The sequence below is a fragment of the Engystomops pustulosus genome, chromosome 8 (assembly GCF_040894005.1).
Source record: "Engystomops pustulosus chromosome 8, aEngPut4.maternal, whole genome shotgun sequence".
In the NCBI taxonomy this organism is placed as follows: Eukaryota; Metazoa; Chordata; class Amphibia; order Anura; family Leptodactylidae; genus Engystomops; species Engystomops pustulosus.
In genome coordinates, this window is record NC_092418.1 from 108,726,761 (window position 1) to 108,743,358 (window position 16,598).

Consider the following 16,598-nt stretch of genomic DNA (forward strand, 5'->3'; position numbering starts at 1 on the left):
GACTAATACCCACCCTCCAAAGCTTCAAACGTGCTCTTAAAACCCATCTCTTTAGGAAGGACTAAAACACTCACTAACTGCATGAAATGTCAACTCTCCCTTTACATATCCATCCTATGTCCTATCTCCTGTCTGTTATCCGGCAAACACCAGATATTTACCAAGCTCCAGGCTTCTCTGTAGTCACATTCGCCTGGTTCAAGCAGCAGAATTTTTAGTTATTAAATTATTTTATAATGTTCCCTTATAAAGAATGGCTGGACCATGATACAAGCTCTTTTACCTCTTGTGTCAACCCCTTCATCGTGATAGAATGTAATCTTTTATGTCATCCCCTAATCCTCGTAGACTCTAAGTTCTTATGTCCTCCTCTTAGACTGTGAGTTCTTGTGTCACCCCCTGATCCTCATAGACTATAACCTCTTGTATCCCCCCCTCATCTTCATAGACTGTAGGCTCTTGTGTCACCTCCTCATCCTCATAGACTGTAAGCTCTTGTGTCACCCCCCTCATCCTCATAGACTGTAAGCTCTTGTGTCACCCCCCTCATCCTCATAGACTGTAAGCTCTTGTGTCACCCCCCTCATCCTCATAGACTGTAAGCTCTTGTGTCACCCCCCTCATCCTCATAGACTGTAAGCTCTTGTGTCACCCCCCTCATCCTCATAGACTGTAAGCTCTTGTGTCACCCCCCTCATCCTCATAGACTGTAAGCTCTTGTTCCACCCCCTCATCCTCATAGACTGTAAGCTCTTGTGTCCTCCCTCATCCTCATAGACTGTAAGCTCTTGTGTCACCCCCTCATCCTCATAGACTGTAAGCTCTTGTGTCACCTCCTTATCCACATAGTCTGTAAGCTCTTGTGTCACCCCCTTCATCCTCATAGACTGTAAGCTCTTGTGTCACCCCTCATCCTCATAGACTGTAAGCTCTTGTGTCACCCCTCATCCTCATAGACTGTAAGCTCTTGTGTCACCCCCTCATCCTCATAGACTGTAAGCTCTTGTGTCACCCTCATCCTCATAGACTGTAAGCTCTTGTGTCACCTCCTTATCCCCATAGTCTGTCCATCACTAGATATTGATGTCATATCCTGAGGATATCCAATAAATATGCATTCCTGGAAAAACAATTTTCAATTACTTTATAATCCAATGCATATAATCTATAGACTCTAATACATCACTACTCTACACCTCTTGTGGGAGGGCCGTAATGTCGGTAGTAGCATTAGGTTTTACCCTCCCGTTCTTGTCAATGGGTCTCTAATCGCCGGAGCCAAGGCCGATTCTGATAATGTGGGGGCTACAGCACTAGTTTTTGCATATACATATGAGCATGGCAGTGGTACCCCTGTTCACATGACAAGCAGCAAAACTTCTTATTTGGCTTATGGCCACCATCGGGTGCACCTAGACTCTCTACTGGCTGAGACAAGTTGTAGAACATCACCTTCCTCCACTCCATGAGTTTGTCTTATACCCATGCTTACATTGGGTAGGAAAAGTTAGATCAGATCTGGTCTTGCAGCAGGTAATCGCACAGCTAATGCTAACCCCTACCTTGCTGCAGGAGGTGCTGCCTGAGGCAAGAGGCTCAACTCTCCTCAAGGCTCCACCTGTCCACCACACAAAGACTGGTGCCAAATACTTTCGGCTTTGTGTCTGGTGTCTATGTTGGGCAGCTGGTTGCTGTTGGACCCCCCATTAGGCTAAAGCTTAAAGGGAACCTGTCACCAGGAGACCCATGTTTAGCACTCCCCCAGTCCACACAGAGCATAGTACATACACTGCCAAAGTGTTTTTGTATTAAAAATTGGTTTTACAGAATCTGCTGTGTGACTAGGCAGTTGCCCACTGGGAGGGGCTAGAAAGGAGCAGTTTCCCCCTCACCCTTGGGAAACAGCTTCTCCATGTGACCTTTTCAAATATATGAAAACACCCATCACTGGGCCTAGCGACGCCCCCTGCTCCTCTACAGCCAATCCCGAGTATGGGGAGTCATTCATATATTTGAAAAGGTCACATGTTTCCCAAGGGTGGGGGGGAACTGCTCCTTTCCAGCCCCTCCCATTAAGCAACTGCCTAGTCACACAGCAGATGCTAATGAAAGGTACAATATAACAGATCTTTTTTTCTGTAAAACCTATTTTTTATACAAAAACACTTTGGCAGTGTATGTACTATGCTCTGTGGGGACTGGGGGAGTGCTAAACATGGGCCTCCTGGTGACAGGTTCCCTTTAAACCTTACGAGATTTCCATTATTTTATATGATGGAACAACCCCTTTAAATCAAAGATTTGAATTTCAGCCTTAAATTGCACATCTGTGCCGGATTATCAGACTGGGTTATCTAAAGCCAAATTTAGGATTTTCACTGTCCCAATTATAACTATAATTTAAAGATGACGGGCAGGATGCCTACAGTTTATTTTTGTAATTACTTTTTTGTTATTCTTTACTTTTCATTATACGCTTTTATATCTTTTTTTTATATATTGTACACATGAACAGGTGGACTTGAACATATTCCCTCATTTTTCTGAAGTGTTGCTTCCCGCTGACAGTCACGTTCCTGAGAGAAATTAATCTACGTGCGGATTCCAGTTTCTCTTATTTATCATTTTATTATTTTATTATTTTATTAATTTTTTTTTGTAATAAAACTCTTTTTCTTGCTGAAACTGTCAGATGTGGATGTAATCCCAGTGTTAGCATAATTATACAATAATTTACTCAGCACGTACCTGTGGCCTTGAATGTCCTTAGTAAAGTATCTTTAAGACTGCTGTAGGGCAGGAGTGATGGACGCTGATTAGCTGGTAGGGTGTAATCAGCTGAGCTGGCATGAAGTGCTAAACTAAATAGCTAATAACTGGCACTGACTAGATAATACCACGGGAAAGATTCCTGATGCTGAACTCAAGTGCCACAGAGACGACATGAGCAGTATACAGAGGATGAGGATGAGGTGCTAATGGTTCCTTCACCTGTTCTCCATAAAAGAAAAAATTCAGATTCCATCCAGCTTTTCTAAAATGCTGCGCGGCAAACGTGTAGTGTAGAGGGTCAGTAGGCTCTCCTCCTGTGTGGTGTAGTATATAGAGGATGTGTCTCCTGTGTGGTGTAGTATATAGAGGATGTGTCTCCCGTGTGGTGTAGTGTATATAGAGGATGTGTCGGCTCTCCTCCTGTGTGGTGTAGTGTATAGAGGATTTGTCTGCTCTCCTCCTGTGTGGTGTAGTATATAGAGGATGTGTCAGCTCTCCTCCCGTGTGGTGTAGTATATAGAGGATGTGTCAGCTCTCCTCCTGTGTGGTGTAGTATATAGAGGATGTGTCAGCTCTCCTCCTGTGTGGTGTAGTATATAGAGGATGTGTCAGCTCTCCTCCTGTGTGGTGTAGTATATAGAGGATGTGTCAGCTCTCCTCCTGTGTGGTGTAGTATATAGAGGATGTGTCAGCTCTCCTCCTGTGTGGTGTAGTATATAGAGGATGTGTCAGCTCTCCTGTGTGGTGTAATATATAGAGGATGTGTCTCCCGTGTGGTGTAGTATATAGAGGATGCGTCAGCTCTCCTCCTGAGTGGTGTAGTATATAGAGGATGTGTCTCCCGTGTGGTGTAGTATATAGAGGATGTGTCAGCTCTCCTCCTGTGTGGTGTAGTATATAGAGGATGTGCCATCTCTCCTCCTCTGTGCCAGCTCTCCTGTGTGGTGTAGTATATAGAGGAAGTGTCGGCTCTCCTCCTGTGTGGTGTAGTATATAGAGGATGTGTCTCCTGTGTGGTGTAGTATATAGAGGGTGTGCCATGTCTCCTCCTCTGTGTTTTTGTATATAGAGGATGTGCCAGCTCTTCTGTGTTGTTGTATATAGAGAATGTGCCGGCTCTCCTCCTGTGTGGTGTAGTATATAGAGGATGTGTCAGCTCTCCTGTGTGGTGTTGTATATAGAGGATGTGTCAGCTCTCCTGTGTGGTGTTGTATATAGAGGATGTGTCAGCTCTCCTGTGTGGTGTTGTATATAGAGGATGTGCTAGCTCTCCTGTGTGGTGTAGTATATAGAGGATGTGTCTCCTGTGTGGTGTAGTATATAGAGGATGTGTCTCCTGTGTGGTGTAGTATATAGAGGATGTGTCTCCTGTGTGGTGTAGTATATAGTGGATGTGTCGTATCTCCTCCTGTGTGTACTATATAGAGTATCTTTCAGCAATAATTTTTTTCCCCCACTGAGATATATCAGTCTGGTTCTGGTGGGAATCCAGAAGGGCTTATATAAGTGATATAGAAACCTCTAGGATTGTTTGCACCATCATTGACTCGTCATCTATCCATTTATTGATGTCAACGCTTTAGCCCAAAACGCGTTGCTAGTAATAAGACTCCAAATCTGAAGACAAACCACCAAAATGCTTGTGACAACTCCCGCCAGTCCCAATGATTGTGGGCTGGTGTAATGACTACTATCCATTTCCAAAATTGTGTAGATAACTCCGCTCCATCACAGGATATCCAGGGGTCTCTTTGTATTAGCGTTGCTATTATTTTCAGTCTAACCTATAATAGAGCCTCATCTGGTTTGAGTCAGATTGCTGCCTCGGCTTTTTGGTTCTTTTCCTACGTGCTGCTCAGAAGTCATTGAAGCTGAAAGGTCTGAAGGAAATGCGAAGCATCCTCTGCGCTGATGATCTACAGTGGTGTGATTGTGCAGCAGTACGTATGGCTCGTGGGCTGACCACATGAAAGCGCACATTTACAGACCAGATGAGCTTAACTTACAAAGTATGCCAGAGCTTCAAAAGCTCGTAGACAACCAGTCCCGTGCAAAATAGAAACCTTGTCTTTCTTCTCTTTATTAACAACACTCTGTCTCCGCTGATAATACGGAGGGATCTCGTTTGAACCTGGAACAGTTTCCTCCTCGCCGTTCTAGTAATCGTAGACATGGAGGATGTCTGTGAAGGTAAAAATGCCCGTCTGGCTCATCTTCAAAGGTGGAGCATTGTTGTGTAATGTCGATGGCTTTCATTTGTGTCAACCGTGTACATAGAGCCAATGTATACAGAGTCGGTAGTTATGGTTTAGAAGAGGCTTGTAGGCATGGAACATATGAAAATAAAGAAAAGACATCTTAGAGCATATATTTTAATATAGAACCAGTCCAGACCCACCTTCTACTTAGGCTCTCAAACTAGGCAATTCAGGCCAATCAGCAACAGGTAAATCACCCAGCTAAGGGTCAAGACACTGGAGGGAATTTTCGTCCAACTCCGCAGACTATGGTGCCCCCACCCTATTCCCAGCCCACATGGCGTGAGGGTAGTGAATGGGAATAAAAAAAAGTTGTGATTGCTGACCGTGTGCCAGGGATTGTGATTTTTTCACGTAGTGTATGTGAGAATAGTGGACTTCAAGCCTTGATACATTCTTATTAATACCAATATAAGTATATAGGATCAAAATACTCATGAATAGTAAATCATACACCATGCCACTGACTTCAATGAAATAATGGTACAAACTTTATTTACACAAAATATGGCCATCAAAAAATACCAAGTTCAAAACAAACACTAAAATCCACAAGAACAGAGATGTGGCGATGGTCTCCAGTATTCAAATTTAAAACAAGCATTGCGCAATACACAAGTATACAACAATCTAAGTAACCAATTTTGGCAGTAAACAGTCACATTGCCCACCCGGGTGTTGCATGATACCACAATTCCAAAGATAATAAGGGACCACCACCACAGCACCCCGACGTACGTTTCACCGTCGCTTCCTCCAGGGGTTGTGATAAATTCTTCTCAGTATCTTCTACCTGCTCGCTGACCCTGAGTGATCCTGGAAGAAGGTGAGGAGACTGTGAAGAATAATACAGCAAGAAATTCTACAATCAAAATGATGAAGAATCGTGAAATTGTCCCACCGACGGATCATACAGAATGAATAAAACAAAACTAAATCTCTGGCATGGAAGTTTAGCACCAGAGAAGCTTCATATAAGGCCGATAGGATAAATAGGCAAAACCACTCAAAATATAAACCCTGCTCATCATGCACATTCGGTAAATTTAGTCCTTCAAGTTGGGTGAGCTTGGTGACTGGCTATGTAGATTTGTCATTCATGAGTCGTAAAAAAAGCGACAGCAGCTTTGTGTTCTCGGCCCCAAGATTTTTTTTGCACTAGTATTTTCTGATTTCAAGGTTTCTGTTTGATGGGACAGATAATCCAATCAGTGAGTACCTAATGGCTCCATATTCAGAAGAGGTCACCTTCTTGTAGCAGATCTATTCTTTAGATACATCCAAGTTTCAGTCCCTTTGATTAAATTCCTCCATTTGTACCATTTCTTGCCACGCTCAAGAAACTGGCAAAATAAAGGGCAAACATGACTCCAGTACTATCTGTAACTCTATCAAGAGAGATTGGACTCCGACCAAGTCTCATGACCCCAGCAACAGAAGAGATGACCATGAATATGCACTACTATAGGAGAGCCAGGGTTATCTTGGCTTCTCCGTCTTCACTGTTCTAGAATATCCCATAGAAGTAAACAGAGTAAACTGGTCCATGTGTATCCTCATTGTGGTCAATAGATGTGAAGAAACGGTTCAACTCTTTATGGGTTCAACGTGTTGGTCCCATCAGGCACAAAATGGTTCGATAATGTCTTCTTCATTGTTGAAATATGCTCCATTTATATTGGGTCGAAGTCCGCATGGGGCTCTTTATCTGTGATCAAGCATAAGGTGGGGTCACTAGATGGGGTTGGGGACCTTGTTCTCTAGAAATGTGCTGGTCCCAGAGGCTGAACTTGAATCTTTTATTGCTGATTCTGTCAAACAAAATAGTGTTAAATAGCCATAACCCTATAAAGTTGTTGTGTCATGAATAACATGTACCTTCCCTCCACAGGATAGGGGATGAGGTTTGATTGTGGGATTTTGTTTTATAAATCCTGTCTCATTGCACAAGATTAAGGACATGGAAATGTCTGAAACGCGTTGACCATTTGCACACAACTTTTCTATAACATAGGGGCTACAGGGTTTCTAAAGTCAGATAGAAGTTTATCAATGGGAGGACACTTTTATAGGTCTTACGGAAAGGCTTGAAGGGGTTGTCCAGGATGAAAGATTAGGCCCCGATGGTGTAGAAATAATAAAAAACGAATACTGTACTTCTGGTCCATCACTTCGCCTCCCTTTCACCGCAAGCATCTTTGTCGTTATGTTGACCACAAGCTCCTTTTAGTCTGTAGCAAGTAAAAGCTATAGAAGTGTTGTCACCACTAAGCCTCTGTATCACCAACAATGTGATAGACTGGAGGTCATATTAGTTCTTTATTATTTTTACATCACCTGGGGCCAGAAGACCAAAAAAAAAATTCCTTCCTGGATGTCCTGCTGTAATGAAGCAGGACTTGTGGACCCTCGTACTGTTACTCGGGGGACTGGTCTCTGCTGTTATATCCCCCCCCCCCCCCCCGCGATCATACTTTATTCCCTTGACACTACGATTAATGTTATACTTGACGTTACCTCTTTAAAGGAAACCTACCTATTGAGGTAGATCTGGTGGTAGGTGCATCTAATGTATGTAAGGATATCCCTTTTTAGGGCTAATTCTTTACTCCCCTGTATGTTTTCTAATCTTTAATCAGGGTAATATGCAAATTTGCCGAAGAGGCTACTGGGGCGTGGAGTAACTAGAGCTGAGGCTACACGGAGCGACTACTCCACACCCCAGTAGCCTCTTTGATCCTTATATACAGACATCTTCAGCGCGCAGGTACAAGCCGCAAAGCCTGAGTTCTGCGCATGTGCAGTTACTCCGGCTTTGGAGCCGAGATCGCTGAAGATGTCTGAGTAGGAGGATCAAAGAAGCTACTGGGGCGTGGAGTAACTAGAGCTGAGGCTACACGGAGCGGCTACTTAACGCCCCAGTAGCCTCTTTGATCCACCCACACAGACATCTTCAGCCCACAGCTACAGGCAGCAAAGCCTGAGTTATGCACATGCGCAGTTACTCCGGCTTTGGAGCTGAGATCGCGCTGTAGATGTCTGGGTAGGAGGATCAAAGAGCCTACTGGGGCGTGGAGAAGCCGCTCCGTGTAGCCTCAGCTCCAGCTACTCCACGCCCCAGTAGCATCTTTAGAAAATGTGCATATTACCCTGATTAAAGATTAGAAAATATAGAGGGGAGTAAAGGATTAGCCCTGAAAAAGGGCTATCTATACATACGTTAGATGCACCTACCACCAGATCTACCTTAATAGGAAGATCCGTAGCGGTAGGTTTCCATAAAGAAGAAATTTGCTACATTTTTCCTTTTTTTTATTATTACATTAATTTCTGAAGAAATAATTTCATGTAAATTAAGGTCACCGGATTCTTCTTCTTTCCTCCCCCGTTGGTAAATATGACTTCTATAGTTGCGCATTAAAGTAGCTGTATTTAAGATGACCTTAAGGTTTTTCTGCATTTTGCACAATTGTGAACATAAAGATGTTGGTCTCCTGGAAGGAAGTGCTGATACAGAAGCTGTCAGGAGTGATCATTCTCTCCCGGATTTTTCCTCACATTACTTCAGGTCCTTTCTTTGCAGATAAGCCCCGTGGCTTCATAAACCTCACCTTGTTCCAATTGCTTAAATAGTGGCCGGAGGGGAAACATTAATGTTGATGTCAGACACAATAACAAGTGACATACAGTTCTGCCTTGCATTGCATTAGGGTAAACTTAACTTTCCCTCGTCCTTAGCGCTAGGTGTTAAATGGAAGTGTTTAATAGTCTCCGAGCCCCACAGATCATCTATTAACAATAGAAATGGTCCATTTGTGGCCTTTGTTATACGACAAAGCTGCTTCTAAATGATGCAGGATGGGCATGGCGGATCGGGTCGCTTTTATTATCCATTATTTATACGCAGCCGGCATGATCTGCAACCCCCGGCACCTAGGAAATTGATTCACATTGGTCCCTGACCCATGAAGCTTGCTATCTATGGGACAAAGGGACCTTGGTCTATATCTATATGGACTTCTTGTGGACATGAGCTTCACCGTTTCTTCTGGTTTCCATCCATACTACAAAAATTTAGCTCATTGTAATTGGAATTGGCCCCACTTACAACCTCTGGACCGATGGGGCTCTATTTAGAGAGGAAAAAGCTGCAGTTTTTCTACAAATTCTGAGAAATCCAGGTAACCCTAAGGTCACCATCACAAAGTGGTTTGGTGGGATCCAACACGAGTGATTCAGTTAAAGCGTAACCGCAATTTGTGGTAATTTGTAATATTGGGTGCGGGAGGATGGGGTGAACATTTTTCTAATAATCTTCATTAACAAAATATGATTCGTTTTTCCAGCCTGTACAATGTGAATCTATGGAGGCTGCAAGAGCTTCCATTTAATCTGCCTGTGTTTGGTTACACAGCTCTGAAAAGGGAGGATTGACAGATTAGCTTAATCTGCTCATAGCATACTACAGCGAGCTAGAGAGCAGGAAGGATTAACAATCAGCTTTGTAACAAACAGGAGAAAAAGAGAGAACCGTCTTCAATCCAGTTGACCAATTTGCCATAGCAACATATAAATAACATTGTAACTATTGAAATTGTAACACTGCAGTCTGTTTCTTTACAAACTAAGGAAAATTTCTTTATGAAGCATATTTTCAAAAAAATGTTCTTAAAATGGTGGTTAATTTTTAATGCGCACCAGTCACCAGGTTGGTATTTTTAGCTGGTGAAAGGTTCTAATAGTCTATTCTATAGTTTATAAGACTTTATTTCACATTACCTGGTTCCTTGTCAGCAGCATGTGGTGGTGGTGGTGGTGGGGACGGGGAGTGCTGCAGCCTGTGTGTGCCTGTGTCTTAGTCTCCTCTCCTCCACCCTCAACCAACTCCCTCATCACTTCTTGTCATATGCATTAAGCAGCAGAGTAGGGAGGGGAATGTTGTGGAGGATAGGAGGAATTCATGAGTACATAAAGGCACACACAGACTGCAGCTGTCTCTCCCCTGGGACTCACCACACACTGCTGGCAGGGAGCCAGGTAATATGAATTAAACATATAAATTACTGAATTTATTCAGAAAGCTGACAAAGGCATTATTAATTTCACCATAACACAGGCTATTGGAACCTGTCACCGGCTAAAAATTACATTCCTGGTGACAGGTTCTCTTTAAAGATACAAGGGGCTGGCTAATTAACTAATTAGTCCCTTATGAAGGGATCTTACTTAGGACACATAGATTACATTTCTGAGTTGGTCTCCCTACATTCTGTAGTAAGGTTGAGATGTTATTATGATTGTGGCTGACACATTATACTTGTATAATTCATTGCTAATTAATCGTTTTCAGGGTCCTCTTCACCAGCTCGGTGCTTAACCTCGCTGAACTCGTCGCTCTCCGCCCCGATCTGGGGAGGCTGAGAAAGGTTTTGTTTTTTCATGAAAACCAGTTAGTTTACCCTGTACGAAAAAATCAAGACCGAGACTTCCAGTACGGCTACAACCAAATCCTTTCCTGGTAAGTGCATTTTACCATAATGATGACTAAGCAGAATTTAAAGGGGTTGTCCAACCTATGTAAATGATGCTCTTAAGGGAATCTGTCAGCAGGCGAGGCCATGCAAAAGTGCAGTCAGTGTTAGTATTCTCCCGGGAGAGAAGTGCAATCAGACATTTGAGTGTGTTGTTAGTAGCAGCAGGACTGTGAAATCTGTATCTATATAAAAATGGTAGCTTGTCCTCACACTGCTGTGCTCTCTGAAGACATTAGTAGATATTCTCCCTGAAGAGTTGTGTAATCACACCTCTGTGTGTGTTGTTAGTAGCAGCAGGACTGTGAAATGTGGATATTCCAGGACCATATCTTCTCTAAGTGCTGTGTTTGCTGCAGTCAGCATTTGAGAGATGTAATATCATACAGTTGTGTGCGTTTTAGTAGCAGCAAGACTGTGAAAAATGTATATATATTTGAGGACTGCAGGAAGCTAAGAGCACAGCAGTGTGAGGGTACGCTGTATCGTACTTAGAGAAGCTGCAATCCTGGAATTAAAATCAATGGCCAACCAATGGAACAACCCATTTAGAACAAAAGGCTCATGCAGTCGGAGTCTAATTTCTTAACTCTTATCTTCCCCAGTATCAGCTGTAGTGGGAGAGCCAGGACACCCCAATACACATTAAGTGGTGTTATGTCTGACTTGAACATCTGTCATCAAAATCCATCACAATCAACCAGGGACATTACTCATAGATTAAAATTATGCCAATGAACCAGAAGTGCTCTGTGGTGTTACCAGAACCCCTCCATGTTGCTTCTTCACAGGCTATTACAGTGTGTAGAGCACTTCCCCCTCCCACTGTATGAGATAACATCAGTTAGATGGAAAGTGCTGAGGGACCAGGGGGAAAGTGGAGGAAAAATTGTAACACCCTGTGTAGCTACAGCGCGGAAAGTTTCTGGTAACATCCCCTTAGACTTCCTGGATCATTGGCATAATTGTAAAAGTTGATTTTAGAAGGAAGGAGCCCATGGATAACAAATATAAGAAGATCCCACAGTCCCGGTGCCTGGATCTATGAGTAATGTCCCGGGTTTATCAGGATGGATTCTGATGGTAGATTCCCTTTAAGATACCTGGCACTTTTGCCTTCCACCCGCTTGAGACATGTTGTTGTATCGTGTCCATGTGATCCTTATTGCAATTTTGCTTAACTATGGCAAAAAAGTGACATGTCCTGAGCCACACACGCGTTGTGTGAGCTCCATCAGCCCCCTGCATGCAAGCCCCATCGGCCCTGCCCAGCCCTGTTGTGTGAGCCCCGTCACCTCCTCCGCACACACGTTGTGCCGCACATGAGCCCCAACGGCCCTGCCGCATGTGAGCCCCATCGACCCTGCCCAGTCCCGTTGTGTGAGTCCAATTGGGCCTGCCGCACGCGAGCCCCATCGGCCCTGCCCAGCCCCGTTGTGTGAGCCGCGTCACCTCCTCCGCACGCGCGTTGTGTGAGCCGCGTCGCCTCCTCTGCACGCACGTTGTGTGAGCCCCATTGGGCCTGCCCAGCCCCGTTGTGTGAGCCGCTTCACCTCCTCCGCACGCACGTTGTGTGAGCCCAATTGGGCCTGCCGCACGCGAGCCCCATCGGCCCTGCCCAGCCCCGTTGTGTGAGCCGCTTCGCCTCCTCCGCACGCGCGTTGTGTGAGCCGCGTCGCCTCCTCTGCACGCACGTTGTGTGAGCCCCATTGGGCCTGCCCAGTCCCGTTGTGTGAGCCGCGTCGCCTCCTCCGCATGCCCGATGTGTGAGCCCTGTCACAGGTACAACACTATAGACTGTAGTAAAGCAATGAATTGTCATAAATCCCATCCCTTTGTGTCTGAGGCCGGGCTGTAAACCTGCGCCGGCAATTATAGGAGAAGATAAAACATGCAAATTGTATACAGGAGGAAAACATTAATGTATTGACTTTTATGTAAATGTCACGTCTGCTGCAGAGAAAACTTGCAACCCTCCACTAACCTTTCATATTTAAAGGCATTATAACCTCAGATCGCGCTCGGCTTAATTATTCCTGCAGGGAAATGCATATGTTACACTTAGGTTTAGATCTCTTCTTCCTCCGTAGGTCCTGGCTGGCGGGGGGGGGGTGCCGCTGTCTCCCCTCTCCTGCCATTTACCGGTTGTTTCAGTCTGAGGCAGCGCTGACCCCCGCACCATCGCAACGTTCAGTGATTATAAGTCCACTAATGTGCAAGGCCGGGTATTTGCTAGTGGATGTCTATGCAGTATATAGCCGTCAGGGATGGCTCACGCCACATCAAACTGGTCTTCATTAACCCCTTCCTATACCATTAAAGGGATTAGTATTGAGGACCTGTGCTCAGATCTATGAAGATCCAACACCAAGGTCCCTGCACTGAAACCGTAGTGATCAGACAAGCCCTGTCGCCTCTTCAGTCCATACCCAAAACAGCGCTGTTTGCATTATAGTGGCCACGCTTGGTATTGCAGCTCATTGTCGCACAACACAAGTGGAAGACACTTCAAACTAATAGGTTGTGTTCCGACATTCTTACCCATCGAATACATGTGAACTATTCCAGGGAATAGGCAGCAGTATTTTTTATTCGGAGAACCCCCCCCTTCCTTAAGGGCCCTGACACAGGGTAAAATATAGATCAGGTTTCTTTCATAATGGAGATTATACACATACTGTATTTTACAAAAACTAGTGCACCCCTCAGATTTTTGGATATTTTTTTTTGCATGGGACAACACTGAAGATATGACACTTGGATACAATGTAAAGTAGTCAGTGTGAGGCTTGTATAAGAGCCTTAGGCCTCACATCTTGTCTTCTCGTCTACATTGGCTGAGCATATACACCGGGAAAAGCTCCCATAGCGCACCCTTAGAATTATACAGGCAGACAGAGCCTTAGTTTTTGCCTCCATCTCCCCACTACATATAGTATGTGGTACTGAAAGCCACTTCTTTCTATCCTGTTGACTCCTGCTTTGTGACGTGGGAGGCGGATGCTGCAGTTCTGCATCCATCTCCGGCCTCCGCTGAGCGTATACCTTGCTCAGCAGGAGGCAGAACATCACTGATGTCACCATCCATAAAAGGACAGTGATATCACTGGGGAAAAGCACCACACCTCGGATGATCATTTCTCCTCCCACATTCGGGTATACAGTGAGACGTGTCCTTACAAAGTTACAATCGAGATGTGAGCTTAGCCTTAACTTGCTGAGCCCTCAAGATAAGTCGACGAATAGCCAATGGCACTAAAGTGACTACACCCCTGAAAATGGCCGAATTGGCCCCTGAAGCAGTGCTTTAACTCTCTTAGTATGGAGCCCGAGAACACCTACCTACATCTAGAGCCTCAGTGCTGTTCATTGATGAAAGGGAATTAACACTAAACAGATATGGCTGCCAACCTTATTGGAGACGTCAAGAAGGCCACGGATCGGCCACTTTTACAACTTTGGTGCTGTGCTCTACACTTTGGTCCAGTGATGGCCCATACTACTTGTGTAACCTCATTAATCCTCTCATTGTGCCTCTACATGAACAACACAAGATGAAGTTTATCTTCATGATCGAGGTCGCGTCATTAGGGAACAGCTGCTGGAGACCAAGGACCTCAGGTGGAGAGTCCTACACTTTTCCAGACCTGAATCCCACTGAAAACCTATGGGAACAACTTCACCATTGTCACTCGTATATGTGTTCCTCACAATCTCTATGACCGGAGGGCCGCCCTTCTGGAAGAGTGGGTGCCCCATTCAGGAGACATTTCGTGACTCGAAGACGTCGTTGTTGAAGCCATCCCCTGGCTGAGCATCCATTGCCTACAGAACCTTGATGCTACGTTCGTCTCTCTACGACACATAAGGCATATTAATATGTCAAGAAACCCAAGATTAGAGGAGCATGGCAACCTTCTACTCGCATTCTAGAATAATCTCAGGGATGGGGTCCGGTGGTATAAGTGTAGGGTCGGTATGTGACTTGTACGTGTACAGCAGATCTTACAGCCCCCCATTTACGCTCCACACAAGAGATTTTTCATTTTCCAACCCCCCCCCTCCAAATTCTTCCTCATTACTACGAGGTCCCTGTATCCTATCTATCAGTAGACGTTCAGTAGCGAGAATCCAGTCGCTTCAGTGGGTGGTAAAGCGAAAATGAGAGGTCAGCTTCCTTTATCTTGTATAATGGAGTGTGAGGAGCCTCTTTGATAAATTTCGTCTCTCCTGCTCCATTATGGCCAATGAAGCATGTCCGCATCAGTTTACCCGTTATAGCTTCACACGGAGTTAAATAATGTTCTAGACCTTTAACAGGACCGCCGCGCCATTTTCACGAGCCGCTAACCCATCACTCAGCAATGTGACTTAATGTACGGCGGCGGATGGAGTGAAATATGATGGCGAGAGCGCGTCACCAGCCCCTGCCGTGTCTCTGTGCATCGGCCGGTATGACGAACACCTCACCTAACCTGGGAAGTAGGTTCACGTGCAGGGGGGGGGGGGGTCAGACAGATTTTTGGGAGGCTAAAATGTTGGAGAAGGCCGATAGATAAAAAAAAACTGTCCTCACTGATACCTGCTGCATTAATCCTTCCTCTACAACTGGGATCTTACAATTACCGGTCTGTGAGCAATATCAAACCAGGGATCCTTAGATTTACCCCTTTACTGCCCTAGACCGCCAGGGATACTTACATTTACCCCTTTACTATCCTAGGCCCCCAGACATCCTTACATTTACTCCTTTGCTGTCCTAGACCACAAGGGATCCTAACATTCACCACTTTACTATCCTAGACCACCAGGGGTCCTTACATTTACCACTTTATTGTCCCAGACCACCAGGGGTCCTTGCATTTACCCCTTTACTGCTCTAGACCACAAGGGGTCCTTACATGTACCACTTTACTGTGCTAGACCACCAGGGGTCCTAACATGTACCACTTTACTGTCCTAGACCACCAGGGATCCTAACATTTACCCCTTTACTGTCCTAGACCACCAGGGGTCCTAACATTTACCCCTTTACTGTCCTAGACCACAAGGGATCCTTACATTTACCCCTTTACTGCCCTAGACCACAAGGGATCCTTACATTTACCGCTTTACTGTCCTAGACCACAAGGGATCCTTACATTTACCGCTTTACTGTGCTAGACCACCAGGGGTCCTAACATGTACCACTTTACTGTCCTAGACCACCAGGGATCCTAACATTTACCCCTTTACTGTCCTAGACCACCAGGGGTCCTAACATTTACCCCTTTACTGTCCTAGACCACAAGGGATCCTTACATTTACCCCTTTACTGTCCTAGACCACCAGGGATCCTTACATTTACCGCTTTACTGTCCTAGACCACAAGGGGTCCTAACATTTACCCCTTTACTGTCCTAGACCACAAGGGATCCTTACATTTACCGCTTTACTGTCCTAGACCACAAGGGGTCCTAACATTTACCGCTTTACTGTGCTAGACCACCAGGGGTCCTAACATGTACCACTTTACTGTCCTAGACCACCAGGGATCCTAACATTTACCCCTTTACTGTCCTAGACCACCAGGGGTCCTAACATGTACCACTTTACTGTCCTAGACCACCAGGGGTCCTAACATTTACCCCTTTACTGTCCTAGACCACCAGGGATCCTAACATTTACCCCTTTACTGTCCTAGACCACCAGGGGTCCTAACATTTACCCCTTTACTGTCCTAGACCACCAGGGGTCCTAACATGTACCACTTTACTGTCCTAGACCACCAGGGATCCTAACATTTACCCCTTTACTGTCCTAGACCACCAGGGATCCTAACATTTACCCCTTTACTGTCCTAGACCACCAGGGGTCCTTACATTTACCACTTTACTGTCCTAGACCACCAGGGATCCTAACATTTACCCCTTTACTGTCCTAGACCACCAGGGGTCCTAACATGTACCACTTTACTGTCCTAGACCACCAGGGATCCTAACATTTACCCCTTTACTGTCCTAGACCACCAGGGATCCTTACTTTTACCGCTTTACTG

At 45.0% G+C, this 16,598-nt stretch overlaps 1 protein-coding gene across 6 annotated transcripts in view; it reads left to right on the forward strand.

Moving 5' to 3' along the window:
• The window catches only part of GTDC1 (glycosyltransferase like domain containing 1), a 224,532-nt gene that overhangs the window by 21,307 nt on the left and 186,627 nt on the right, over positions 1-16,598 (forward strand). For all 6 annotated transcript variants that reach the window (XM_072122217.1, XM_072122213.1, XM_072122216.1 and 3 more), the window contains exon 3: positions 10,381-10,548. In XM_072122217.1, coding sequence (XP_071978318.1) covers positions 10,381-10,548 — 168 coding nt within the window. The remainder of the gene's footprint in view (positions 1-10,380; positions 10,549-16,598) is intronic.